Genomic DNA, 26355 nt, shown 5'->3' on the forward strand with positions numbered 1-26355 from the left:
AACAAAATTGGGAAATTCATGATTCAATATTTAGAAAATTTATGAAATCTAGCATGCCGTGTGCTGTCAGGATGCGCGATGTCTGTTGGTAGACGGGTACATCGTAATGCGCAAAAATAAAGCACACGGCATGCCAGATTTGACATGTCGCCAAATAAAAGAGATATTGAGTTGACCCCCTTATGTTGAACGCACGGTATAATAAACAATGTCCAAAAAAGATATTTAAATTCCCAGCCATTTTTGAGATATGGAGGAACATGCATACCTACATATTCAGAGTGTATTAAAGAATATACACATCTTTATTTATCTTAATCTGCACCAGAAAAATTAAAAAGAGTAGTAGGTGTTTGCCTAAAAATTCATTTGGTATGTCATGACTTTAAAAAACAAAAGGCGATCAAGTGGGGTAAAAATTGACCTTCCACCTTAATCATGTGATGCTCATTTAAATTATACAGGGCGTAACTGGTAAGTATGTAAAAAAAAGTTGCCGTTAGAGGAGAGCAATAAGCATTTCTTTTTCATTCTTGAATTTTTAGATTTGATCTTTGTTTGTTTTTGCCATATGACGTCACCCATTTTTTGTTAAGTTCATTTTTGCATGTAACAGATGTATCGGATTGGTAACTTTAATTTGGAATCTTATGGGACCTAAACTACTAAATCTTAAAGACAAATCCCGGTATGGGGCGTACAGAGCAAATTTTTTGTTCGTGCGCCAATAATAATTCGCTCTGCTTTTTTCAAAACTTCGTGCTTGTTTAAACCTCTAGATCAGAATTGTTGGCGCTTTGTTTTTTTTTTTTGTTGACGTATTTCCAAACGAGGTATTTTCACTTTTGTTGTATTTGTACAAAGTGTATGTTTCGATTGCAGTTTCAAAAATTTACGAACGGGGAGTTGCTTTCAATCGTATTTGTGTGGTACGCCACTGTCTTTGAAATCATACAATTTATTGCGAAATAAAGTTTCTGTTAGACTTAGGCATGGTTGATTTTTATTGCCGAAGAAATATTAAACTTAAAAGTACCATAATGAGCTCAACGTGTCAAGAGGGCGTCGTAAAGGTTTGGGTCACCTCAACACGTGGCACGTTTGTTGCGAATGCGTTGGTGTCGCGATTATGGCGCCTGTTTTTTCAACGCGAATTGATTATAAGCTCTGAATGCGGATTTGTTTTTCGATACATCAATCGGTTTATCATTTCGTATCTATGTTTACTTATCGCAACATAGATAGTGTCTGTTACGCCACTGGGCGCGAAATTATAAAGTCATACTGTTATTTTTAAAAGTCGCGTTCTACGCTCTTCAAACGTGAAATTGTTCGTAGTAGGCCTGAAATACAACATTTTGACTTGTCCCCATTTGATAGGCGTGAGATTCCGTCACGGCGGTCACTTGTCTCGGTATTTTTACCAAAAACTTTCCTAATGAATCGCGATATACGTAATGACACACATTTTTTATATTTGGCGGGCGGTACGCGCTCTAGCGGTAGCATCAGGGAAATAATTTTTTAATCTCGACGGTAGCTGTTGCACTAAGCAGCTATACTCTCGAACCCCTCAAATTTTTAAATACGAAAATTTTTATTTAATTAACCGAACGTAGAATCTCCCCTTTTGATGCAATTAAATAAATAACGGGTCGTGTCATTTAAATTCCCGTAGAAAGAGTATTTATTAGTTCGGTAATAAAGTGAGCCGCTAATTCGGTTAAACGCGGCAGGATTCGGTTTCGGCGGCGCCATCTTCGTTTTTGAACAAAGCTTGAACGGAGCCGGTCAGTAGTGTTGTAAGCGATCGTGGTATTCAGTTCGATTACGCAAAAAGAAGCGTTACACATACAAAAATACAATGAGTTCCAAAGAAAATAATGAAGTTTCTGTCGACAAATTAGAGAATGACAAAAGTGCGACCGATCCCAAGTGTGAACTTAAAGGAACGAAGAGAGCGGCGGAGGTAGGTTTTTTAAATTTTTTCCCCACGTTTGTTTCGTTGTTGTTTTGCGAGATCGTTTAATTGTGGCAACGCGTGCTCGCTATAATTAGCGCGCCTCTCTAGGAAACGCATTTCTTGTTATAAATCAAAAATTATGTTGATGTACTTGGAACGCCATGCCATGCGTTGGTTACGTGTAGGATAATTATTGCCGTTTAAAAATGTTGCAGCGCGTGCTTGATGTGTTGAGGGCTTTGTTTGGGTGAATGTCGACTGTTTGCATCGCTTTTTAGCAGTTTGCGAGGCCCCGCATTAATTTTCCAAATTGTAAACATGGTGGACAAGCCGTATCCCGCCATTGTAGGTGCGAACCCTGTTAGAGGCTAGCGTAGCCTTACTTTCAATATGGCGAAATCGATAGTGTTTCTTACGTTCCCCGCACGAGATTATTATTAAAAATGTAGGAATTCGAATTTTAATTGTTGTTGAAATTTGAAGTTCGGGAAAATGTCGCCTAATCGTTTAGTAACCTTCGACCTTTGTTTATAACGTATTTTTTTGGGGGAAAAAATTGTAACGGAGAATGACCCTCAAACTCGAATGGTTACTTTCTAACGGCGTTTTAAATATTATGAGTTCCCCGCCGTCATTTGTTTTCTTGGCGTAGTTCTATCACTTTTCTGTTTGTGCGCGATAATCGGTTTTTATCTTTGTTTTCAAATAGCGCGCGCGGTTTTTGTAGAGGGAGTTAATCGCATTAGGAAGCGAAGGGGGAGGGATATTATCCACCAATTAATTGTGTTGTTTTTCGAATTCGTGCAGGACAAATCAGAGGACGTGAAAAAAGCGAGGAAAGAAGAGAATGGTGCGGGATCCGAAGGCGAGGAACTAGAGGAGGAGGAGGAGGAAGAAATTGCGGAAGTCGAGGAGGACGATGAGGAGGAGGAATTACCTGAAGGTGACGAAGGGGAATTGGATGGGGAAGGTAGGTGCCCGCGTTATTTGAATGTAGAGTAACGTTTTGTTTTCATTCAGATGAAGATGACGAAGACGCGGAGGATGACGACGATGAAGACGCATAATAGCCGTGTCGTGTGTGTGTGTGTAATTGACATTATCATCTAGTGAACAGTCCAGAGCTACTTTGTGGTCCTATAATTTTAATTTAACGAAATTTAAATAAAGTGCGTTTTTATATTAGGAAATAGGCGATTTTACCCTTCACCTTCGACAGTCCACAGGCTATCTCTGGATTATTTGACACTCGGGGACTGTGACGGCGCCACGCAGTGTTCTGTGCGTGAACTGTTGCTGTTTGTTGGGACCTGTCGTAGTCAGCATCACGGCTGAGTCTTCTCTAACTTATTACTATTACCAACACTACTACGTACCCCTCGATTGTAAAAATAATGTCCATTTTATTATTGTGTAAAGATAGGTATAAATTTAGATTAAGTTGATGTTCAAATTCAATTGTCTCACCCCTTATGTGTTTCATTATAATTTTTTTTTATGTAAAAAAGTGTAATTGAATTAATAGACGTCTGAAGCACAATCTGGGAGCTATGACGGCAATAAGCAACTCAATTCTCCATACCACATCAAAACTGTAATTTTCATGAACTAACTTTCGTTGCCCGTGTATGTGTGACAATTTAACAATAGGTTGTATTTTAAACATGTTTTAGCGGTGATCATCGGTCGACAGTATCAATGGCAGAGAGTTACAGAGACCGAGACCGAGTTTCTGTAACTCTCTGCCTTTTAATGTTCTCATTCCAGTTGGTTTAGTTGTAGTCCATGGTGGTTACTCACCCACCTCACTATATTTTTGCAGAATCGAAATGTTTATTACAAAATACAAAATTTACGATACGTTGTTTGTCTACTTAAATTAATCTGTAGATTTTAAATTTGTAAACAGTGCTGCTGTACGATTTATGAGTGACTTATAAAACAATGGATACAAATTGTTTAATATTCGTTTCAATACATAGTATTAAAATCGACTTCACTCCCCTTATTTTGAGTTCTTGTTTCCTTTGAAAACTTCTAAATTCGCGCCGTGTTGTAGATCGTTCATTGGTTGGTTGCGCGAGGGCGTGTTCGTCGTTCCTCGCCTCGCTTCGGTGGCTTCCTGTTGCTGTCTCTTTCCACCTGCTTTGTCAAAACGGATATTTTTAACGGGTAAGTGCATCGATTGCTTGCGTGTGAGTGTATTTGCAGGTGATGCGACAGCTGACGACGATGCCATCCCCACACTGTCCCGCACCTTTTGTTTGTTACCGCCAGCGTTCTTCGGCGACAGCTCCCTAATCGCTTTTGCTTCCGACACCCAATCGCACTCGTCGCCGATCGGAAGCTAAAAATATTGCCTTTTTAATTATGACCTCCCACGAGTACTACCACCATCATATCTGATCGCCATAGCCTCATCATATCGAGTACATTTTCCGGCTCCTTCGCCTCGTTTATTTCTTCACCGACAATCCACGGATGTTGCGTCACCTCGACCGCCGTCGACCTTAGCGCGGGATTCTTATTCAACAGCTTCGTCAACAAATCGAGCGCTTCCGTACTGCCCGGAAAATTGTTGTAGGACGGCTGGCTCTCGCAAATCATATCCGTTAAAACCCTCTCGTCGGGGGAATAAAACGGCAAATCGCCCATCAGCAGCATATACATTATTATCCCAATCGCCCAAACATCACACTGTTGGCTGTACGAGTGCATCGTAATGATCTCCGGAGCTTAAAATCTACGTCAAGCAGTCCCTCTCGAAACGTGCACCTTCTCACCCATATAAACGAAAGTCCCGCAAAGATCGTGCAGCATGTTCTCATAGCCGCTCCCCTGTTTAACAATACTCAATCCAAAATCGGTTATTTTTATAAAAAGCTCGTCGTGGACGTCTTCGGGATTCTTGGCAATAAGAATATTTTCCAATTTTAAATCTCTATGAACGATGTCTGAAAATACGCATCATCATTTTGTCGAACCGTCGCGCCTTTTACCATGTTTGTGCAAGTACGAAACTGCGCTGGTCAGATCCCTAATTATCTTCCGAGCGTTACTCTCCGAAAAGGGCTTCTGTTCCTTGTAAATCGTCGACAGAGTTCCACGACAAAGTTCCAAAACTAAGTAGATCTTTTTCGCGGACTCGTACACTTTGTCCAGGTAAATGATGTGAGGGTGATTCACCATCTTTAATATGCGTATCTCTCGATAGACCGTATCGATTTTCTCCTTTACCTACAAATTTGCTGCTGAGAGTGCCACGCACTACCCCCTTATCTCACCGCAGCCTTACTGACGATTTTTAACGCCCATTCCTTCTCGCTGTGCCTATCGACGACATTGATGACCGTCCCAAATCCTCCACGGCCGATCTGCTCGCCGAAGGAGTACGTGCTTCTCAAATCGGACGAATCTGATAAACGCACGTGGTAAATATCTCTCTCTTTTAATTTCCCGGTATCTTTTATCTAAGGAATTAATGTATGCGTATACGTCGACGAAGAATGAAATCTGTTTACGGAAGAGTTCCAATTTGACGTCGTGTTTGTGGCGAAGCTGCGAATTCTTTTGAAGCTTTTTGACATTGCAGTTACTAACGATTTTTATGTTTGACTTTTGTTTAATAATTATTTAGGCAAATATAATGCAAATTAAAGTGTAAGTATCGGGCAAGTGATATAATTTATTGCGATTCATCATCGTACAGATCATCTTGCAATGGCGGTAAACGTATGCGCTTGCGCATATGCGTCTTGATACAAATCCGGGATAATATACTTCAGATTTTTCAACAGTTTAACTTTAGTTAGAACATACAACTCGTTACAGTGAACCGTTGTCTACTGAGAGTCTAATTTCTTACTTTAGTAAGTACTTTGTAAGCTTTCTTAAATTTATAGTTATCGGCGATGCGCGAGACGCCGCAATTTGGCGGGAATTTTGAATGCTCACTGTTCACAGGAGTTCAAAATTACTGCAGAAAATGTATTTTGTCACTAATTCTATTTGTTTTTATTAATTTATTGTATTTTGAATGACTTGCAAAGTAGTCAGAGTCGTACCCTCGGTAAATGGTGCCTATTAACACAGATCTTCCGCCCCTCTGCCTCCGTCCATCGATAGGAGGTAAATATTGAATGTATACAACATTTTTCTACATGAAAGTTGTTTAACATTTTATTTCCCATAATAATGCACAGCATTCAGTTGTTTTATTTCAGAAAACAAATGAATAACGAAAAACAATTGAATTAATATCTGAGTAATCTGGGAAAAATTGCTACCGCAATTATTGCTAATTTCCTGTTGTCTTCAAGAAACATACACGTTCATTTGTTTTATTATGGTGTAGCTGTAGAATATCTAGATTTATGTTATTGATGTAATGGGAGCATCCCGGCTCCATTTTTTATTTCTGATCTACAAAGTACATTAAAAATAAAAAGACCCGTGTGTCCGCAATTTTTATTTGCGAGTAAAATAAACCCAAAATAAATTATTGAAAAGCTGTGTTTTTAGTCCGAATTTGAAACGCTTCAGACTAAATACGTCACAAACCTACAACCAATCACGTAGAAGGGACCAGGCAACCTTGTGGGAGAGTCTGAGGTTTGTCGGATTTGACGTTTTAAGAAGCATGGCATCTAACGCGAAAGTGAACGACAAATGACAAGTGCCTGTGAAAGGTGACGCTAGTTACAAATGACATTCTCGTGCAATATTGCCAAGTCGTTATGTCATCTGAATGGTTCTAGGAGCTGATTGGTCGGGCTTATTATGTCATAGAGCCCGCCACAATCATATCGTTTTGAATAACCCCTTAAAACCACACATGTTCATTATTTGTTTGCTAATCAGCCTCTATTTTTAAATAAACTTTTACTGTCCAAAAAAATGTTTTATGGTTTCAGGTACACGCTTATTAAATTAGAACTGCGGAATTCAACTATATTGTAAACCCCCATATTATAATAATTATTTTTTGACAAATTTTCTTCTATAAGGTACTAACATGTTATATCATCGAAAAGTGAACAAAACTCTCTTATCGAATGAAGCAATTGTTTTTCGTTACGCATTTGTTTTCTGAAATCAAAACAACTGAAAGCTGCCTTATTATAGGAAATAAAAATGTATCATACCGAAATATATACTATAATTATATTCCATACATAATGGGCACCCTGTATATCTAAGTATAGTGTGGGGTTAAACATAGTCCTGCATCCTGCTCATGACAATATATATAGGGTAACTAAAATAATCAAATCAAAAACTGTAAGAGGACTGAAGAATCTGTGAAGATAGCAAAAGCTGGAACTACGGCCGAAGAAAAGAAAAAGACGGGCAGTTGAAAGAGGTGAAACGAACGCGTAAGCTAAAAAGTAGTTTCATTTAAACCTAACAAATATATTATGCAAGATAATAATATGTATACTTAATTTTTGTCGATTCTTTCTTATAATAAGTATATTGTTTATTGGTTTATATTGGAACCCTTAAAACCGAAAAGGTACATTGGGCTCAGTGGGACTCGTTATGCGTTTTCTTAGGAGAGTTCAGAAAATTATTTTTTATTTTTTTTTTTATTTTATTTTATCCCTCTCTTGTTTTGGGCCCTCAACAGGCATGCGCCCAATTACAGAGTGACCCGCATAATGCTATTTAGAGGTGCCTCAGCAGAAGGTCTTAAGTAATGATGGTACCATGGTATATCGGGAGAATAGGTACCTTGGAGTGGCGAAAACCTTGGTCAAGGTGCGAGCACAATTCTACTGCCTAAATTGCAAACGAGATGTGAAGTTGTGCGGTCTTGTGCTACAAGCAATGGATCAAAAGGATATATAATACGGGTATAGTTTCATTGAATTTGAAAGAATAGTTTCCAGAGACATCTTTTGGAAATGAATCCATCTTGGTGACAACGGACTATTTCAACGAGTGGACAGAAACTTATTTCCTATCACATCAAGAATTGACAACTGTTGCAGACCTTCTGGAAAAAGAACTTTTGAGCAAATCAGTGCTCCTGGGATGTTGAGTCGGCGCTATATCCCAAATATGGGGTATTCCCATGTCACAACAAACTGCTTTACACTCACAGTCAGACGGAATGATGTAACGTATGAATATGGGCAATGGATAACCTGTCAAAACTTATGTCCAATCCCCAGCGTGATATTGGAACTAACATCTGGTAAGGTATAGCACAGATTAACTACAATCTGTGCCTATAGTTACCAGGATTTTTGGAATGCGCTACAGAACTAGTGAACTACAAACAATCGTAAGACAAAAAAAATGCATGAAGGACAAGGAGCGGGGAGCCCATATTAAATAAGGTGATAGAATGCGGGAGTCACCTAGGAACATGCCTAGGACTGTATCCCTGATATAAACGTCGTCGGTGTTTCGAGGAGAATTGTTATAAAGGATTTAATTTGTACAAGGGATTTCCAAATCTTGTGACAAAAAATATTATTGTGTAAACAACGCTTAATATAAGCTATGGACGCTATGGTGTGTATTTATTATTTAGACCATATAGTACAGTATTTATACTTAAATTTTAATGTTTTTTTGCAAATTTGCCGCCTTTTGATATCGCACGCGGGTTTACTACAGATACTTCCCTTGAATTATTCTGTAGGTCTTTTGATTTGCCGTTCCTTTTACCTTATCCCATCTTGGTTAACATTTTTAAACGTAAACGGGTGCGTTCTCAGAGTAATCACCGTTTGAATTTTATAGTGGCTACTGTGCTGCAACGGTTCACTACCGGTGCAATTTAACCTCTAAAGCGAATGTGTTGGTAGTGGTTCATTTTAAAGCCAACTTCTTTATTTATGATTGTACTAACTGATTTGGTTTTTTACTTTTTAAAATGATAGTTTTTATGTAAAAAGTTTGTAAATTGTGTGTCACTAATAATTATGGAGCAAAAACCTAGTTTGGATGTTGTCTTACTCGCCATTTCCTCGCTTTACAACAACCCGGATACCTCCGAGAAGGAAAGAGCTTCTCACTGGCTTGAAGATCTACAAAAATCGGTAACAGATTGCTTCCCAATCTCATTAATGCAACGAGAACCTTTAGGTACATGCGTGGACCATTGCCGATGAATTACTACATTTGAAACGAGACCTCGAGTCGTGCTACTTTGCCGCACAGACAATGCGCACGAAAATACAGCAATGCTTCTATGAACTACCCGTAGACGCTCACGTTTCCCTGCGCGACTCGCTATTAGATCACATTAGTCAAATTAACGAACACACAGATACTGTGATAGTAACGCAATTGTGCGTCGCACTGGCCGATCTGGTGTTACAGATGCCGAACTGGACGCAACCCCTATACGATCTAATCAACAAATTCTCACAGACCAACGTATGGCCTCTTCTTGAAATCTTAACGGTCCTACCCGAAGAACTGGAGGGACGGTCGGTGAGACTGGGAGAGAATCGACGTACCGAAATTTTAGATAATTTGAAGTTGTGCTCGCCGACAGTAAACGAATTTTTGAAGCACTGCTGCAACAGTTTCGGCGACGATCTAAACGGTAACATTCAGGGGAACATTAAGATTATACGCTGCTTTACGTCGTGGGTTACCGTAAACGCGATATCACTCGATAGTTTAGTTGATAATGTGATTATAACGAGAGTCTTTGAGGTGTTAAATCAGAAATTTGACGGGCAGAAGTTGCAGCCGGTCACCGGAAGTTTGCACGATAGCGCCACTGATTGCGTTTGTACAATTTTACGATGTTTAGAAGATAATAACAATCACCAGGTGAGTTCAAGTGCCGAATCAGTGTTGAGCTTGCCATAGTGTAAAGAATAGAGGGCACCTCGTGCAGTAGCACAATTGAAAAAATACATGGAAGTTGCTATTCTTTACCCTATGATTTTGTGTTGAGTTATTGTTTTTTAATTTCGTTGGTACTCAGCAGGTACTTGAAATGTTGCTGTTTAATAAAGTACTAACCCTGGAAGTGCCTTACCATTTATCGGTCGCGAACGAAGATCAAGAAAAGTCCATGAACTACTGTCGAATCTTCACCGAGCTAGGCGAATCGTTTTTGAATAGAATTATATCGAATAGCAATCGAGACCAGCAGCACTTTACGATAAAAGTGCTGGATCTGATTTTAATGTGCGTCGGACATCACGACTACGAAGTGGCCGAGATAACTTTTAACTTGTGGTTTTTGTTAAGTGAGGAACTTTATCAGAGGCACGATTATAACTGCACGGACGCATTCAAGCCTTACGTAGAGAGGCTAATTACCGCCCTGTGCCGACACAGCCAGATGGAACCCGATCACGAGGGGTTGCTCGAAAGTGGTGACGATTTTAAGGAGTTTCGGATGAAAGTGTTTGAACTTATTAAAGATGTTGTTTTTATTGTGGGCGGCAGTAACTGCTTTCGGCAGATGTTTTTAAATTTGCAGGTGCCCGGTGTCACCTGGGACGCTAGTGAAGCATCTCTGTTTGTCATGCAAGCGGTCGCCAAAAGCATTCTGACGTAAGTATAAATACTTTTCACTTTATTCACTTATTCTATTTATTTTAAACGTTTCCGCAAAAATGTATAAATTTTAATTGGAGACCCTGTATATTTATAAGATATGCTTACTGGTCATGTCTTACTCGGTTAATTTATTGATTGACATTGTCCAGTTTCATAAGATTTCAGTTTGTCAAATGCAGGAAAACAGTGAGGTATTTATTTATTCATTTAAAGTACAACATAATGATGGTTTATTACTCCTTGTAATGAGTAATTAACCCTTATGTCGAATGTTGTCCTTGAGGGTTTCCAGGGTCTCAGGCTTGTTCACGTAAACACGGGATTTCAAAAAACCCACAAAAAAAGTCTGGAACGGTTAAATCGGGCGACCTTGCGGGCCAGTGTAAATCGTCAAAACGAGAGATGAATTGTTAAGGTAAGTTCATAGCTCTCCGTTCATACGTTTCCGTTTGTCCGTTAGCCAATCAGAAGACAGCAAATTTTTAAATCGTACGTCATCCGTTTACGACGGAAAAGTTGGTTGAAGTTGAACATTTACGTTTCCGTTGGTCCGTTTTTAACAAGAGTGAGGTTATGTTTGGTATGTTAACAGCGTTCGCCTATTCGTTCTTCACGGTAATAATCAGATAGCAATGTTTTCTTACTTTCGTACCATTTTCACATACTGAAAATCACGGAGGGTACAGTACAAAATAAAGTTTAGGTTATGGTTATACTTGCAAATGTACAATGTGGACGGATTGCTATGAACCTTAACAAAATGTACTATCCGTTTGACGGATCAACGCAACGGATGAACGGAGAGCTATGAACCCACCTTTACGCAAAAAAAATAGACGCGATTATTACGCGTTCTTGGAGAGTGTATCGCTCCATGGCTTGTTCACTTGTATTCTAAACCTGTCTAGTTCACAAATGTCAAAACAGATTTGACATTGGCCGCCATTTGCAAAAATAAGAGCATCTTCCAATAGGGTGATTTCTTTTGGCCCACCTAGTAGTTAGTTATAGCTTGTGTAATAGTTATTAGTTTCATACCATTGTATTGCCCTCAATGTTTTAAAGTTATACTCTTGTTACAGTGATGAAAATGACATTGTACCGAAAGTAGTGGAGGCTATACTGAATTTACCTGAAAATACTCACGTCGCCGTAAAGTACACGTCTATTCTCCTACTAGGCGAACTATGCGAATGGATCGAACGACATCCGGCCACCTTAGATCTAGTTCTGAATTTCCTAGTCTGTTGTTTATCGCAGCCGCGCATAGGCGGCGCATCCGCCACTGCGCTACAAAACATTTGCGCCGCATGTAACGACCACATGCCAAGACACATTCCCGTACTTTTGCAATTGTTGGGCCAAATAGACACACTTGCGATAGCGAACAGCGCGATAATCGGTCTATTGAAGGGCGTCACGGCGATTGTCAGTTGCATGCCTCACAACGATATTCCCGCCACGCTTCGAGAACTATGCCTTCTTCAAACGAATCCGTTATGCGAATTAATGAAACAGAACGCGCCGACGGGACGCGGAATGAAGACCGATCCGGTAATGTGGCTCGATAGATTGTCGTCCATCTTTCGAAATCTTTACGTGCCGTTGGCCGAAGGCGAGACGAATCCCTGCAAGAGCACCGCTTTAGAGGTGTGGCCCGTACTTAGCCACGTAATGGAAAAGTATCAGGGCGACGTCAGAATAATGGAGCGGTGCTGTCGAAGTATTCGATTTATGCTACGATGCGTCAGTCAACAACTGTCAGAGCTACTGCAGCCTCTTATTAGTCAACTCGTTCAAATTTATAACACACACCAACATTCTTGCTTTCTCTACGTTGGAAGTATCCTAGTCGACGAATACGCCGTTGATCCCAATTGTATAGCGGGACTGTTGGAGATGTTAAAAGCGCTCATCAATCCAACTTTTAACCTTCTGCAACAAGAAAATGGTTTACGCAATCACCCCGACACCGTGGACGACTTCTTTAGACTGTGCGCGAGGTTACTGCAGCGCGCCCCGATGGAATTCCTACAATGCACCGCATTGCCGTTAATTCTGCAGTGTTCACTACTCGCCTGCTCTTTGGATCACAAAGAAGCTAACATGTCCGTAATGAAATTTTTTAACGACCTCATAAGTTCCGGGCACACGGGAAAACAACATCCGGATTACGATAAACGGAAAGCTATGATTCAATCCATTCTCAACGAGTACGGTCAACAGCTCATCACGAATTTGATCCATGCCTGCGTTTTCTATTTGCACTCGTATATGCTTTCCGAAATGGCCGATGTCTTCGTCGAACTTCTTCAGTTAGATCACGAAGTTACCAGCAAATGGTTAACGACAGCATTGGACTCGTTACCGAAGCAAGGACACGGAGGTATCGTGACCGCAACACCTGATCAACTACAAGCAATTTACATTTCAATTACAAGGTATGTAGAGTTTTTACCACAAAGGTGGTCCACTAATTTTTTGATTGAACTCTAATAAATACGCAAATGACGCATGGGTCGATTCCTTTAGGAATATTAAAATTACTTCGAGCAGAATGTCTTTTGCAGATTCCTAAAAGTACTCGATCACTTGGTACTGGTATTGTATGTGAGGGTAAGGCAGTCTAGCCTTCAAGCACCTAATCCTCTAAGGATTTGTGTGCTGCCCTTACTCGTTTTAGAGTAGCTTTAGCCGATTAAAGAAGCTAATTACTGCGCTGATTCCCCTATTTTGTGCGGTTTCAGCTTGTTCCCGCCGAGGTCATTTAGTTTTTGCTCGGCAGCAGCCATGCATCCACATAGAATGTGTTTAGCCATCTACAAAGCCTGCATGTGGCCTCCGCCACTGCGCCAATGTTATGTAGGTGGTATTTGAGGGGTGTATAACGTTTATCATAATCGGAACATACGATTTTGCATGCAATGGTGTTTCCCTATGTTCCATTTTAAGAAAAAACGCATCAACCTATTATATAGGATGTGTGCGGTTCACAACTATACACACAGTATTGAAAATTTGTGGGAGTCACAACTGAACCAGCCTTTTTAGGTTATGTACGTTGAAATGAGGTCCCACAAGCCAGCAGAGCCATTTTAGAAAAATGAAGGAAGAAATACACCAGAATTATAGGCTGATTATAGGCCCTTTTTGGACACTTGAACAAATTTTCAGGCGGCATCCTTTAAAGAAAAAAACTATGGCTCTGCTGGCTAAAGATGAAGCTAGCTGACCACTTGTGAGATTTGCTTCGAAAGCGAAAAATTCAGATCACAAAATTATAGGCTATTTATAGGCTTTTTTTAGACACTACAACAAATTTTCAGGCGGCATCCTTTAAACAAAAAAACTATCATCCAGATCAGTTTGATTTTGCCCCTCTCGGAGATGTAGTGGATAAATAAAAATTATTTATTTATTGTCTATTTATTGTCCCTCTCTTGTTCTAGGCCCTCAACGGGCTTTCGCCCAATTAATATATTTATTTAAACTCTAACTTATATTTCAAAAATCCGATACAACTGAATACCAAACAATCCTCGAGATCTTCACACGTACATCATTTTACAATACACTCTAAGGCGGGGGTGCTCACACTTGAACTGCTGACAATCTACCTGAATGTTGTTACACTCCGATCGATCGACTCTGAGAGGATGCAAGTATGTGTGAAGCAGGATTGTTGTCTACATAGGTAGGGCGTATCGTGGCGCAATTTGCAGAATTTCATAAAAATACTGTACATAGAATCAGTTAATTAGTGGAAACGGCAGAATTTAGTCTTCCGCAAAATCCATTTTCTTTAAGTCAAGGTAGGTGTAGATCTGTTCTGAAAATCGCAAATGTTTCTTGAGATCGACTCAAAAAGTTCTCGAGATCGGCCGGTCGGTCGCGATCGACCGTTTGAGCACCACTGCCCTAAGGGGTGGATTCTGTCCCACCTGATCAGCATAGCTTGTAACACAAATTTTTTGAAATGGCATTAGTTTTACTTTTATTTGAGGTGCCTGCATACAACATTTCATTTAAATACCTTAACAAATAAAAGAAATCCGACTGCGCATGCGCAAAACAAATTTTTTGATTTGGCATTAGTTTCACTTTTATTGGAGGTGCCCAAATACAGAATTTCATTTAAATATATTAACAAATAAAAAATTAGGATTGCGCAAATACAAAAGTTGTTATGCGCATGCGCAGTATTTGTTTGCATCTGCATAGTTGCCTGAAGTTTAAGGAATATTTACTAACACAGAAAACCGGACATTCATAATATGTTCTTTGTAACAAGAGTTAGAAGAAACCCTTTTTGGAGGTTTTTGGTCTGTAACTATTTGGCCCGTTGGTCTACGTAGCCGAACAATTGTGAACTTTGTTATATCCTGAAGAACATGTGTATATCAATTTTTAAAGCGATCGGACGTTTCTACACAAAGTTATCGTGCACACTGACAGACAGACGGACAGACAGACGCACAGGCAGGCAGCAATACAAAATTATAAACGATCTCGAGGTTCGTTAATAATATAATGAGACGAATAATTTTAATTTTTTTTGTACTTTCCAATTCAGGAATATCGTTTCAACTTTTCTTCTCCTATAATACAAGAGAAGATGCATAGACAACTCAAACATTTTTAACATTACTTTTTTTTAAACCTGAAACACAACAACTTCCTATATATTTGATTTATTAGTAAAAGAAAATTCAAATTTCAAATACCTACTTGACAGATGTCTCCAAACAGGTGGAACAATCCCTAACATTAAAGTTACTAGAATCTGGTAACTTCCGCAATTTTTGGGCAAAAAACATGCGTTCTCACACGGGCCCAATGGATTGCGGTACTTTCTATATTTATTTAGTGACTTATATTATAATGGATCTACAGTAACTGTATACCTACTGTATAGAGGCAGTTTGGTCATACTTTGGTGTTGTTTTTTTATTGGTATGTGGGATACCCGCCATATTTTAACCAAATAAATCGGGTTGGCGGAAATTCACTTGGAATCCAAGGTGATCAAGTCACAAACAGTTGTGGCAATAATATTGTAACCATAGAAAAATGACAAAATCTACCAATTCAATTAAACCGATCAGCTCAATGAAGAATATGGGAAAAACATGGCGGATATAGAGCATATGACCACACTGTCTTTATACAGTCACTGTTAATGAATCGATATTAATTACAAGGCAAAAATTTTGGGCATGCGCATAACGTATCGCACATGTGATCAGCTAGCTTCTTCTTTAGCCAGCAAAATCATAATTTTTTTGTTTAAAGGATGCCGCCTGAAAATTTGTTCAAGTGTCCAAAAAGGGCCTATAATCAGCCTATAATTCTGATGTATTTCGTCCTTCATTTTTCTAAAATGACTGCTGGCTTGTGGGACCTGTTGAAATGGAAGGTATTGGTTCATCAGGATACTGGACTGCAAGTAAATCGTGGACTTTGTATAAATTTATAGTTTCAATTTTCATCTCTTTAGACAGTATTTTTGAAAATTGTCTGCAAGGCGGTAGATTTGAAGGTGACAGTTGTACATTGCACCTACCACCCATTTGAACTACTCTTATAGGTTGACGCGATTTTTTTAATGGAACATAGGCATGCAAAATCGTATGTTCTAGTTTAAGTTAAACGCACTGTATAAAAATAACTTAAGATCTTCAAAAACGTTTCTATTTTCTTCAGTATATGGCGCGTAAAAAGCATATTTTCTAGTAAATGAACCTAAACAGCACTATGTAATAAACTGCAAAACTTGGTTATTTGAAGTATGTTGATTATGATGCATTAAAAACTTAATAAGCTGTCATATGACATATATACAGAGCGTTCCATATAATAAACACAACGTGATCTTGTTTTGTTTTTGTAATTCTCACCTTATTGATATTCAAGGCTTGAAGCTTATAGCTTGATCCTAAGTGGGTGTTTAATTTAATTTAAATTTGGGACCCAGAGTCCTTAATCTGTTGGATGTTTTCTTTACACACAAAAATTAGTGGATTCCCTTAGGTGAAATTAATTGTATGCCCAGAATGTTGTTACTTATATCTTTTTGTTTAATTATAGGTCTGACACATCCAAATCAGTTACCTACGCACTCAAAGACTTGACTAGGTTATACCGTTAGCGTAATTAAGATACTTTTTATTATAAATAAGTTGTAAAGTTTATATTTTAAATGTTAAGGAATCTTTTACAAAAAGATTATCAAAAATTGTAAAAATTGTTTATTAGTTACATTAATTATGTAAATAATAAATATCGTCCTTTGGTATTACGGTACCTACATTAATTACCACGACTTACACTTACAAAGCGGTGAAGTGAGACTGACAAAGCCGAGTAGATAAACTATGCCATTTCTGCTCCACCTATGAGATCAATTCCGTTAAGAGCTAAAGCCGATTGTCAAAATTAGCAGAGAGGCATAGATCATCTACCGAAAATAATAATTATTACGATAATAAAATTTCAAAAACGTAACATAAATGCCTCTAAAACATTCACACTGGCGATAAATAACATTTAAATATGGTAATCTATTAGTGGAGTGTCAAATCGTCGCGAAGTGGAATTGCACGGAAGAAGCCACATTAACGGATGCTGCTGGCCGCAGACTTCGCTCAGCAGTGCGTATTTTGATTTGTGCGCTCGATATGGACCTTTGTGTTGCACCTGCTCGACGCCCGTTTCGTCTCCGAATATTGCTTGCAGTTGATCGACCAGAATCGCCGCAACAAACATGCCGAACAGTGCACTTTCTAGCAGCAGTATTATACAGTGCATTCTAAAAAGAGAATCGGTATTATTACGGACATTCGGCACACCCTATGAATAATTTTTTGTCAGAAATACACTTGCAGTTTTACAATTTTTCTTATTAGGAGACAATTTTTTGAAATTGAAATGCTATTTTGTTTAAAGGCTAACTGCCATATTAAACCTTAACAATAATAGAACCAGCTTCAGTTGGAACACCCTGTATGACTTACTAAGACTATAATTTTTAATTTCTTAATCGAGTTGCACCCATACTTACATTCGTGATTGTTTAATTAATATTGTAGGATCACAATCGGGACATTCCTTTATCCACGAAACTACGACTAATGTAATGGCATACCCGCTTAAAATGGCTACAAAATATGATTGAAAAATAGTCACATATTCAATTGGCTCGATCCATTACCGACATACACTAAAAACTGCATAAAATACTTTTGATTCCTCTCGCCGACACAATTATTGATCCACGGGCAGTGATGGTCCATCCTTTTTATGCACCGCTTGCATATGCGACAGTGATGCGCCCGTGGCGGTCTATACATCTCGCATCTGGTACAGACAGTCCAATCGACATGCTCACAACCTGCAGACCTACCTATATACTTGATTTAAGCAGTGGCGTCTTACCTGTTTCAGCCGAATGAATATCTGAAAAGTCGACACGACTTTGTGGAAGAGGCACCACGCCCGGATCCGAAAAAACTGCCCTGATATGTGCCATTATCAAAAAGAAGACTATCGTATTGAAGGCTACGGCGTTAAATGGACCCCATAAGCTAAAAAACTACAAGTTATTCTCGTGCAAGATGACACCGTGCAAGCACCTATTGAACATAGTTTGCAGAACAATCCATCGTATTACAACATAATCCGCATAGAGTACAGCAGCATAAGTTACCAGTACACAGATTATACCGCAGGGATCCTTAACAAACATTTTTTGGTTAATATGTAAATCATATAAAAATATGCTTATAAATAATGAGCTGCATTTCTTAATTGTTTATTGCATGTTCAAGAAGGATATAATTTTATAATCAAAATAAATACATAAAGAGCTAGGTTGAAAATTATACACGGCTGTTAGTGTCAAATTTGGCCATGGAACTTGGAAGTTACCAACTTTATCAATATGAGGTTTCCAAATCTGCGTGCAAGAAAGTACTGTGTGTTGCCTATATAAAAGATTGTTTCTATAAAGCCGCCCGAATAAAATCGGACAATTTAAGGGGCTGTAACTTTTGAACTAGTAGCCCAATCTTGGAACTGTTTGAAATTATGGATTCTACAGGCCACATTCCATAAGAATTTTTTTTTTCCCGGTCGATCTGAGACAATTCTTTTTTCGGGGCAAAAAAAAAGGCATAACCTTCCTTTTTTGCCAAAAATCGACTACACCAAAATTTCTCGGGAAAACACTTTTTCTTATTAATTTTGGTGCGTAGAATCCAAAACAATTCGTACTTTTTCGATTAGACTTCTCAATAAAAAGTTATAGACTAGAAACCAATTTCGAAAGAAAATTCAAAGGGCTGTAACTTTTGAACTAGTAGCCCAACTTGGAACTGTTTGAAATTATGGGTTCTACAGGCCACATTCTATAAGAAATTTTTTTTTCCGGGTCGATCTGAGACAATTTTTTTTTTCGGGGCAAAAAAAAGGCAGTGTATAACCTTCCTTTTTTACCAAAAATCGACTGCACCAAAATTTCTCGGGAAAACACTTTTTCTTATTAATTTTGGTGCGTAGAATCCAAAACAATTCGTACTTTTTCGATCAGACTTCTCAATCAAAAGTTATAGACTAGAAACCAATTTCGAAAGAAAATTCAAAGGGCTGTAACTTTTGAACTAGTAGCCCAATCTTGGAACTGTTTGAAATTATGGATTCTACAGGCCACATTCTATAAGAAAATTTTTTTCCGGGTCGATCTGAGACAATTTTTTTTTCGGGGCTTAAAAAAAGGCAGTGTATAACCTTCCTTTTTTACCAAAAATCGACTACACCAAAATTTCTCGGGAAAACACTTTTTCTTATTAATTTTGGTGCGTAGAATCCAAAACAATTCGTACTTTTTCGATTAGACTTCTCAATCAAAAGTTATAGACTAGAAACAAATTTCGAAATAAAATTCTGTAACTTTTGAACTAGTAGCCCAATCTTGGAAGTGTTTGAAATTGTGGATTCTACAGGCCACATTCTATAAGAAAATTTCTTTCCCGGTCGATCTGAGACAATTTTTTTTTCGAGCCTTAAAAAAAGGCAGTGTATAACCTTCCTTTATTACCAAAAATCGACTACACCGAAATTTCTCGGGAAAACACTTTTACTTATTAATTTTGGTGCGTAGAATCCAAAACAATTCGTACTTTTTCGATTAGACTTCTCAATCAAAAGTTATAGACTAGAAACAAATTTCGAAAGAAAATTCAAAGGGCTGTAACTTTTTTAACCTTTGAATAAGTTTGTCGACAAGTAACAGGTGTAGTATTAGGAAAAGAAACACCTCCTCGCACATCATATGATCCCGATACAGAATGGCAAATTTTTAAATCGAAATTAAGCTTTGAAATAACTCTCATAGTGATAGAAAAAGACCTCTTCGTGAATTCTGTTCTCCTAGTAGCAAGACACCTTTTACGTAAGTTTGTCTACAAAGAACAGGTGTATTTGGGACTGAAAGACCTCCTTTCACGTTATATCTTCCTGATACCTACCAAATTTGTAAGTGTTTTCGGCAAAGTGCGAAGGACCAGGTGCTTATTGTAATGTACTGTAATCTTCCTATCAGTTTTGTTATTAGGGAGGAAAATAAAGTACAACTTCTGTAAATAATTTTTATATTGAAAACTGTACAAACAAAATAAACGCATATTCTGTTCCGAGTGAATCTTGAGAGTAAATGCAGCCCATGGTAAGCTCAGAAATCTGGTATCAGGAGAATATAATGTGCGAGGAGATCGAAGGTTAAAATAAAATTTAAGTGAGGTTAGGTTAGCGTGCTAGTTAGGTTAGGTCAAAAATCTGGTATCATGATAATGTTCAAGGAGTTGATTGAAGGTTAGGTTAGAGTCGTAGTTAGGTTAGGTCAGATTAGTTTGGGCGTTTTAAATTTTTACAAATCTTGTATCTAACCTAACTCACATGAAACTTAACTCTCAAGTCTTTAAAATGATCACCGATTTAAAATTCTTATTTATTGCGGCGTACTCTTATGGCGATTTAACTCGTGTATTGCGAACAGATACTTTATTAAAATCGTCAAAAATCTAGGTATAGGTATACCAAAGAGGTATATACGGACGGCCGTCCGTTTACCCGCCCTGTCCTTTGGCATTCCAAAAACGCTATGACGCAAAGGAATAGGCTATAATACAGGAGCGAAATGTTTAATTTTCGAGTTTCGTGGTTTACTCCTTTGACAGCGAAAGCACAAATCCCAAAATGTTGATAGCCTTGCTGAGTTTTTGGTTAATATTAAAATAATCAAAGCAGAATACATTGTGCTGACATCTGTCTTTATTATTGGGGACTAACATTTTATCGCTAAATGCAGGACACTTTATTACCACCATCATTTTAGTTGGAACTTACACCTCAAAGATGTCGCCACACTAATTTTGTAAGGTACTTTATGAAACTAACGTTAGATGTCAGAGCTCTAGTTTAAAAAACCATAGATATTTGAAGTTTTAACCTCAAATGCATAATGAATGTTTGTTTATTTTATAGTCAAAAATTAAACTTTGTTATCATTCCTTTCTCGCTTACAGGTTTAAATTAGGGAACTGGCTACTGGGAGTGATAGGAAAGCGGCAGACTCAACCTTTGCGGAATATGATACTGTTCGCTCTGGGTCTTGCAATCGAAGACATGTAGTTCTCGATGGATGAGAAACGTTAGCATTGAATTCAGACAACACAAATTGAAAAGGGAAATGCTTTGTAACCAAAACAGGAGGACACCGTGGAGAACTCGCAGAAAACCCATTCTAATGCAATTTCAACTTCTCAAGGTTAAAATCGGAACGATTACATGATTGCAGCAGCTGGCGATGGTGCGAAGCTATTCTTTAAAGAATTGAGCCTAGAGTTTATTTGATAGAACTACGGTTATAGAAACGGTAGTGAAATTGGCAGCGAAATAAGGCAAAAGTGTTACGCAGTTTGCAATCACGAAAAAATGTGTTGTTTGTGCGATCTTCGTGTGAAAGTTGTTGTAAAACGGTTCAGTTTAATGTACCTGTTATTGAAATTGTTCTTCCAAGGGCTTTAAATAAATTCCTATGCATAAGAAGTTACGAATTGCAAAAATAAATGTTTTCTGTTCATTGAGCATGATGTGTTGCCTACAAACCAGGCTACACAAATATCGAGTGCCCATATTCAAATTAGGGATTTGCTTGAATCACCCCAATCTGCCGTTTTTATTGAGGGTAAGGAGAGCCTCCACGAACGAATGACCCAGGGCCCCGAAAAATTTAAAAACGGCACTGAATTAAGGAATAATAAGTACAACGTTGCTATTAATCGCATAAATTCAAATAAAATTTAGAAGAAGGTGCATACGTGGCGACATCTCAACTAGACTTCTAAAACTATAATTGATAGAAAGTGTATCGATTGCCATGGAGATGGCGCACTAGTACTTATTGTATTTAAATTATCTATTCAAAAACCGGGCCTTTAAACGACAATTGCTCTACAGATCTTGCAAGACTCCGTTCATTTTGAACTGCCATTTAAGGAATAATAAGTGCGACGTTGCTATTAATAATAATAAGAAACTAATTCCGAAAGAAAATTCAAAGGGCTGTAACTTTTGAACTAGTAGCCCAATCTTGGAACTGTTTGAAATTATGGATTCTGCAGGCCACATTCTATAAGAAAAATTTTTTTCCGGGTCGATCTGAGACAATTTTTTTTTCGGGGCAAAAAAAGGCAGTGTATAACCTTCCTTTTTTCCAAAAATCGACTGCACCAAAATTTCTCGGGAAAACACTTTTTCTTATTAATTTTGGTGCGTAGAATCCAAAACAATTCGTACTTTTTTGATCAGACTTCTCAATCAAAAGTTATAGACTAGAAACCAATTTCGAAAGAAAATTCAAAGGGCTGTAACTTTTGAACTAGTAGCCCAATCTTGGAACTGGTTGAAATTATGGATTCTACGGGTCAAATTCTATAATAAAATGTTTTTTCCAGGTCGATCTCAGACAATTTTTTTACCGACCCAAAATATAGGCAAGTGTATAGCCTTTGCATTTCACCAAAAATCGACTACCACAAAATGTTCGTAGATTCCAAAACGACTCGTATTTTTTTCGATTGGACCTTAGAATCAAAAATTATAGGCAAATAACCAATTTCGATTTTTGATGTCTGATGTCCAATTGCAGTTAAAAGGAAAGCGCTATAATTTTTGACACACGAGTACGATTTTCAAATTTCTGGGCGATTTGGATTCTACAAATCAAAATTTAAAAAACAGTTAAAACCCGGTGTCCTTACATAATATGCCGCTTTCGCCAGAAAAAGAAGGTGTTGCATCCGCGGTCTGAGGACTTCAGATCGTTAAATTGGGTTAACGTAGTCAATTAAAAAATTAATAATTGTTGCCTTAATCAATGGGTTTAATTCCATCACGCCGGGTTTAAAGGTGAAACTTTGCAATAAGCATTCATTGCATAAGGTTAATTTGTACAATTGTACATACTTCAGGCGTTCAGGAGTTCCCGAATGTATATACGTTATACATTTCCGATGAAGTAAATTTTGGAATTATATCCAGGAAAAGATGGGGGTGTAGCCAAGTTACGCACAGCTAAGGGAAAATTGTCGCGATCGCGACCAATTCAACGTACCTACCTACCTGTATTCTTTGTATCATGGTAGGTAGGTACCTATACCTATTTACCCGTTAGAAGTAGAGTTCGTCATCGGTAAAAGAGTCTGAAAAAGAGAATATACAGGGTGTTTTTTTGGGAGCTTTAGTTAAACGTTTCTGGGAAAGTAAAATACGTAGGTTTTTGAAAATTTGTACTTAGGAGTTACTCTGAAGGCCGAATCTATGTAAAATATTTTCAAAATGGCCGCACTTCCGGAAACACCGGAAGTAGATAGTAACTTCGTTATTTTAAATGGCAACCCCTATTTTTTATTGCATTTTTGGATTCTACGTGAAATTTCAATTCAATTGATACCCATATGTCGATATCTGCCATTTATGGTTTTAAGTTATTTTGACTTTAAGAAAAAAAAATGGCGGATGCAGACGGTACCTTGATTAATTGATTACTTGAAAACGGTTGTAATCATGGCAACCCATTTTTATCAGTGCATAGAGAATGAATAGGGCTTTCTTTTAGTGTACTTAAAAAAAAGTTAAGTTGCGTACAACCGCACCTATGGAGATCCAAATTTAAGAAACTTCAAAGTCTATAAACTCAGTTTTTTTAAATGGAATGACCATGTTCTTAATATTGCATGAGATAGAGAATCGAAATTGGCATATTTTGATATTACATGTTCCTATAGCTATCTTTAACAGTTTCTGATTTATTCCCATTTCATTGAATTGATCTCGGAATTGATGCCATTTTTTTTCGCATTTTCTTTTTAGTAGTTGGCCATGATTTTATAACAATCGAATTTTAAACAAATCAAGGAATGGATTCTTTAATACCACTGATTCTAGTTCTAGTCTAAATAATTCATTAATAAATAACTCATTTATTAAGGATATAGGACAGAAAATTTTTGAAAAATCTAAACAGAGTCGTTCAACTGAATTTCTTAAACAACGTATAAGTCTACAAATTAAGAGAGGTAATGCGATATCTGTTCTAGCAACAATTCCATACCAAAAATGTTTCAACGAAGTTTTTTATATTTTGCATTGAATTTAATTTGTTAATCTTGCATTTGCAATTCAATTCATTTTCTTAAATATTCTCTTGCAAAATGGGAGCTTTGTATCACTTGTGCTTCAACGGTTTGTAGTGCATTAGGGGTACAAAATTTCCAAAATTCATACAATTTCGTTCCAGTTTTCGAATGAATGTACGGAAAGCACGCGCCGCCCATTTCACCATAAATAACAATTAAATTCCAAAATAGGTGAAACCACTGCGAGTCATTTTTCGATTTTTGAAAAACTTATGTTAACCTATAACAGTGGGTGATGGATTAGTGTCACTAGATTTGTTTAAAATTCAATTGTTATAGAATCATGGCCGACTACTAAAAAGAAAAACCTAAAAAAATAGTGTCAATTCAATAAAATGGGACTGTTAAAGATAGCTATAGGAACATGTATTGTCAAAATATGCCCATTTCGATTCTTTATCTCATGGAATAGTAAGAACATGGTCATTCCATTTAAAAAAACTGAGTTTTTAGTCTTTGAAGTTTCATAAATTTGGATATCCATAGGGGCGGTCGTTCGCAACTTAACTTTTTTTTTAAGTGCACTAAAAGAAAGCCCTATTCATTCTCTATGCACTGATAAAAATAGGTTGCCATGACTACAACCGTTTTCAAGTAATCAATTATCAAAGTACCATCTGCATCCGCCATTTTTTTTCTTAAAGTCAAAATAACTTAAAAACCATAAATGGCAGATATGACATATGGGTATCAAAAGAACTGAAATTTCACGTAGAATCCAAAAATGCAATAAAAAATAGGGGTTGTCATTTAAAATAACGAAGTTACTATCTACTTCCGGTGTTTCCGGAAGTGCGACCATTTTGACAATATTTTACATCGATTCGGCTTTCAGAGTAACTCCTAAATACAATTTTTCAAAAACCTACCTATTTTACTTTCCCAGAAACTTTTAACTAAAGCTCCCAAAAAAACACCCTGTATACCTACGAGCCATTGAAAGTCTGGATAAGTTAGAGCCCGCAAATCATACAAGTAAAGACTTGGAGGATTGGTGAAGAAACCAAATAGATTTGATTTTTTAAATTTTTATTTTATTGGCAATTTGTGCTAATTTGTAATAGTTATTTACATAATAAGTCATTAAAGTGGCCGTTTACATGACGCGGAGGCTTATTGAAAAGTACGGGGACGCGCAGCCTCCGAGTATCTCTTTAATGCCTCCAAGTCAGGTGGACTCACTTTCATGACGTATTATGTATAAAATTTTACCTGAAACCGCAACATGTAGATAACTTTTCCGAATTAAATTATTCATATGTGTGAAATTTTGATACCTAATCACGCATGCTAAAATCACTTAATTTAATTGTTTCCATAGAGATTTCAAAATAATTAAAACAATCAGTGTCATTTTTAATGCAGTTTGCAGTTTATGCGTTGTACTTTTCAACTATACAGTCTTTATAACTAGGTACAAAAGCAGGTATCAGTGAAGAAGAGTACCTACGCGAGACGTTGTTATAATGTAGCCGAAGCTGCGGCCGCCGTAATGCAATATTCGCTCCCCACAAAGTCAAGAAAGAGGTACGAAAAGGCGTACAAACCTTTTAATGACTGGCGCAAAACTAAAGGAATAATTACTTCCACACTTATTCCATTAATTGTTAGTAATTAAAAAACCATTATCCTTTGTGTAGGTATATTAATATTTAAAAATATCCACATAGTCTGCATTATAATTATCCAATCGTTGATTGAATAACTTATTCAATGAACGATCTAATTGTTATTTTGCATGTACTAGGACTGTAATGGGAGTCAGGCAAAAATATTACAGTACTAGTCAGGTAAAGATCAACTTTCTAATGTCAAAATAGCCCTGAAATTTAAATTTTCTTGGCGGTTTCAGGTAAATTAAATTAAATTAAGTAAATCATCCTGTATGGTCGCTGTGCTAAAAGAGATGAAATTGTGTAAGTTATAGTTTTTAATGGCGTATATGGCAAATGTGGCGTAGGTATATTTCATGTCAGAAAGTACCTACCTATTTATTGTACTTTTTGGCGGACATGGACAATCACAAGACTTTTGTTTTATAACAAATTCTTGCACCGTTTCGCAATTTACTCTATTTGACAGGCAATCCTTGAAATGAGT

The 26355-nt window shown here is 37.5% G+C and overlaps 4 protein-coding genes across 5 annotated transcripts; 2 read left to right on the forward strand and 2 right to left on the reverse strand.

Moving 5' to 3' along the window:
* The first annotated feature begins 1763 nt into the window (after positions 1 to 1763).
* On the forward strand, positions 1764 to 3823 carry LOC116168378 (glutamic acid-rich protein-like). The gene is made up of 3 exons (XM_031484178.1): positions 1764 to 1969; positions 2771 to 2933; positions 2984 to 3823. Exons 1-3 carry the CDS (start codon positions 1865 to 1867, stop codon positions 3028 to 3030), a joined length of 315 nt encoding a protein of 104 aa, XP_031340038.1. The 5' UTR covers positions 1764 to 1864; the 3' UTR covers positions 3031 to 3823.
* On the reverse strand, positions 3711 to 5664 carry LOC116168377 (serine/threonine-protein kinase 33-like). Its single transcript, XM_031484177.1, has 6 exons — positions 5485 to 5664; positions 5248 to 5433; positions 4963 to 5200; positions 4747 to 4917; positions 4358 to 4698; positions 3711 to 4310 (listed from the first exon to the last, which is right to left on the reverse strand). Exons 1-6 carry the CDS (start codon positions 5548 to 5550, stop codon positions 3969 to 3971), a joined length of 1344 nt encoding a protein of 447 aa, XP_031340037.1. The 5' UTR covers positions 5551 to 5664; the 3' UTR covers positions 3711 to 3968.
* A 3073-nt stretch (positions 5665 to 8737) lies between these two features.
* LOC116168371 (transportin-3-like) lies at positions 8738 to 16785 on the forward strand. Of its 2 annotated transcripts, none has more exons than XM_031484168.1 (5): positions 8738 to 9015; positions 9062 to 9760; positions 9918 to 10495; positions 11584 to 12942; positions 16589 to 16785. In XM_031484168.1, the coding sequence occupies exons 1-5, from the start codon at positions 8899 to 8901 to the stop codon at positions 16647 to 16649; spliced, it is 2814 nt and encodes a 937-aa protein (XP_031340028.1). In that variant the 5' UTR covers positions 8738 to 8898; the 3' UTR covers positions 16650 to 16785. The 2 variants fall into 2 exon arrangements, with proteins under 2 accessions (XP_031340028.1, XP_031340029.1); XM_031484169.1 differs by having other exon boundaries at positions 9921 to 10495.
* A 20-nt stretch (positions 16786 to 16805) lies between these two features.
* Positions 16806 to 18416, reverse strand: LOC116168372 (palmitoyltransferase ZDHHC3-like). Its single transcript, XM_031484170.1, has 5 exons — positions 18133 to 18416; positions 17936 to 18084; positions 17712 to 17891; positions 17562 to 17658; positions 16806 to 17309 (listed from the first exon to the last, which is right to left on the reverse strand). Exons 1-5 carry the CDS (start codon positions 18243 to 18245, stop codon positions 17048 to 17050), a joined length of 801 nt encoding a protein of 266 aa, XP_031340030.1. The 5' UTR covers positions 18246 to 18416; the 3' UTR covers positions 16806 to 17047.
* Between the last annotated feature and the right edge of the window lie 7939 nt (positions 18417 to 26355).

Source organism: Photinus pyralis, unplaced genomic scaffold (assembly GCF_008802855.1).
Source record: "Photinus pyralis isolate 1611_PpyrPB1 unplaced genomic scaffold, Ppyr1.3 Ppyr1.4_LG4, whole genome shotgun sequence".
Classification (NCBI taxonomy): domain Eukaryota; kingdom Metazoa; phylum Arthropoda; class Insecta; order Coleoptera; family Lampyridae; genus Photinus; species Photinus pyralis.

What these genes read in the sequence shown, in the direction of transcription:
- LOC116168378 (XM_031484178.1), top strand. Translation starts at nt 1,865, where the DNA reads ATGAGTTCCAAAGAAAATAATGAAGTTTCTGTCGACAAATTAGAGAAT. An exon ending in GAACGAAGAGAGCGGCGGAG is followed by an intron (nt 1,970 to 2,770) that starts GTAGGTTTTTTA and finishes GAATTCGTGCAG; the next exon opens with GACAAATCAGAGGACGTGAA. An exon ending in AGGGGAATTGGATGGGGAAG is followed by an intron (nt 2,934 to 2,983) that starts GTAGGTGCCCGC and finishes GTTTTCATTCAG; the next exon opens with ATGAAGATGACGAAGACGCG.
- LOC116168377 (XM_031484177.1), bottom strand. Translation starts at nt 5,550, where the DNA reads ATGTCAAAAAGCTTCAAAAGAATTCGCAGCTTCGCCACAAACACGACG. An exon ending in AAATCGTCAGTAAGGCTGCG is followed by an intron (nt 5,201 to 5,247) that starts GTGAGATAAGGG and finishes GCAAATTTGTAG; the next exon opens with GTAAAGGAGAAAATCGATAC. An exon ending in TATGGCGATCAGATATGATG is followed by an intron (nt 4,311 to 4,357) that starts GTGGTAGTACTC and finishes CAATATTTTTAG; the next exon opens with CTTCCGATCGGCGACGAGTG.
- LOC116168371 (XM_031484168.1), top strand. Translation starts at nt 8,899, where the DNA reads ATGGAGCAAAAACCTAGTTTGGATGTTGTCTTACTCGCCATTTCCTCG. An exon ending in TTGAAGATCTACAAAAATCG is followed by an intron (nt 9,016 to 9,061) that starts GTAACAGATTGC and finishes GAGAACCTTTAG; the next exon opens with GTACATGCGTGGACCATTGC. An exon ending in ATTTACATTTCAATTACAAG is followed by an intron (nt 12,943 to 16,588) that starts GTATGTAGAGTT and finishes GTTTAATTATAG; the next exon opens with GTCTGACACATCCAAATCAG.
- LOC116168372 (XM_031484170.1), bottom strand. Translation starts at nt 18,245, where the DNA reads ATGTTTGTTAAGGATCCCTGCGGTATAATCTGTGTACTGGTAACTTAT. An exon ending in CTGCAAACTATGTTCAATAG is followed by an intron (nt 18,085 to 18,132) that starts GTGCTTGCACGG and finishes GTAGTTTTTTAG; the next exon opens with CTTATGGGGTCCATTTAACG. An exon ending in TTAATTAAACAATCACGAAT is followed by an intron (nt 17,310 to 17,561) that starts GTAAGTATGGGT and finishes TTCTCTTTTTAG; the next exon opens with AATGCACTGTATAATACTGC.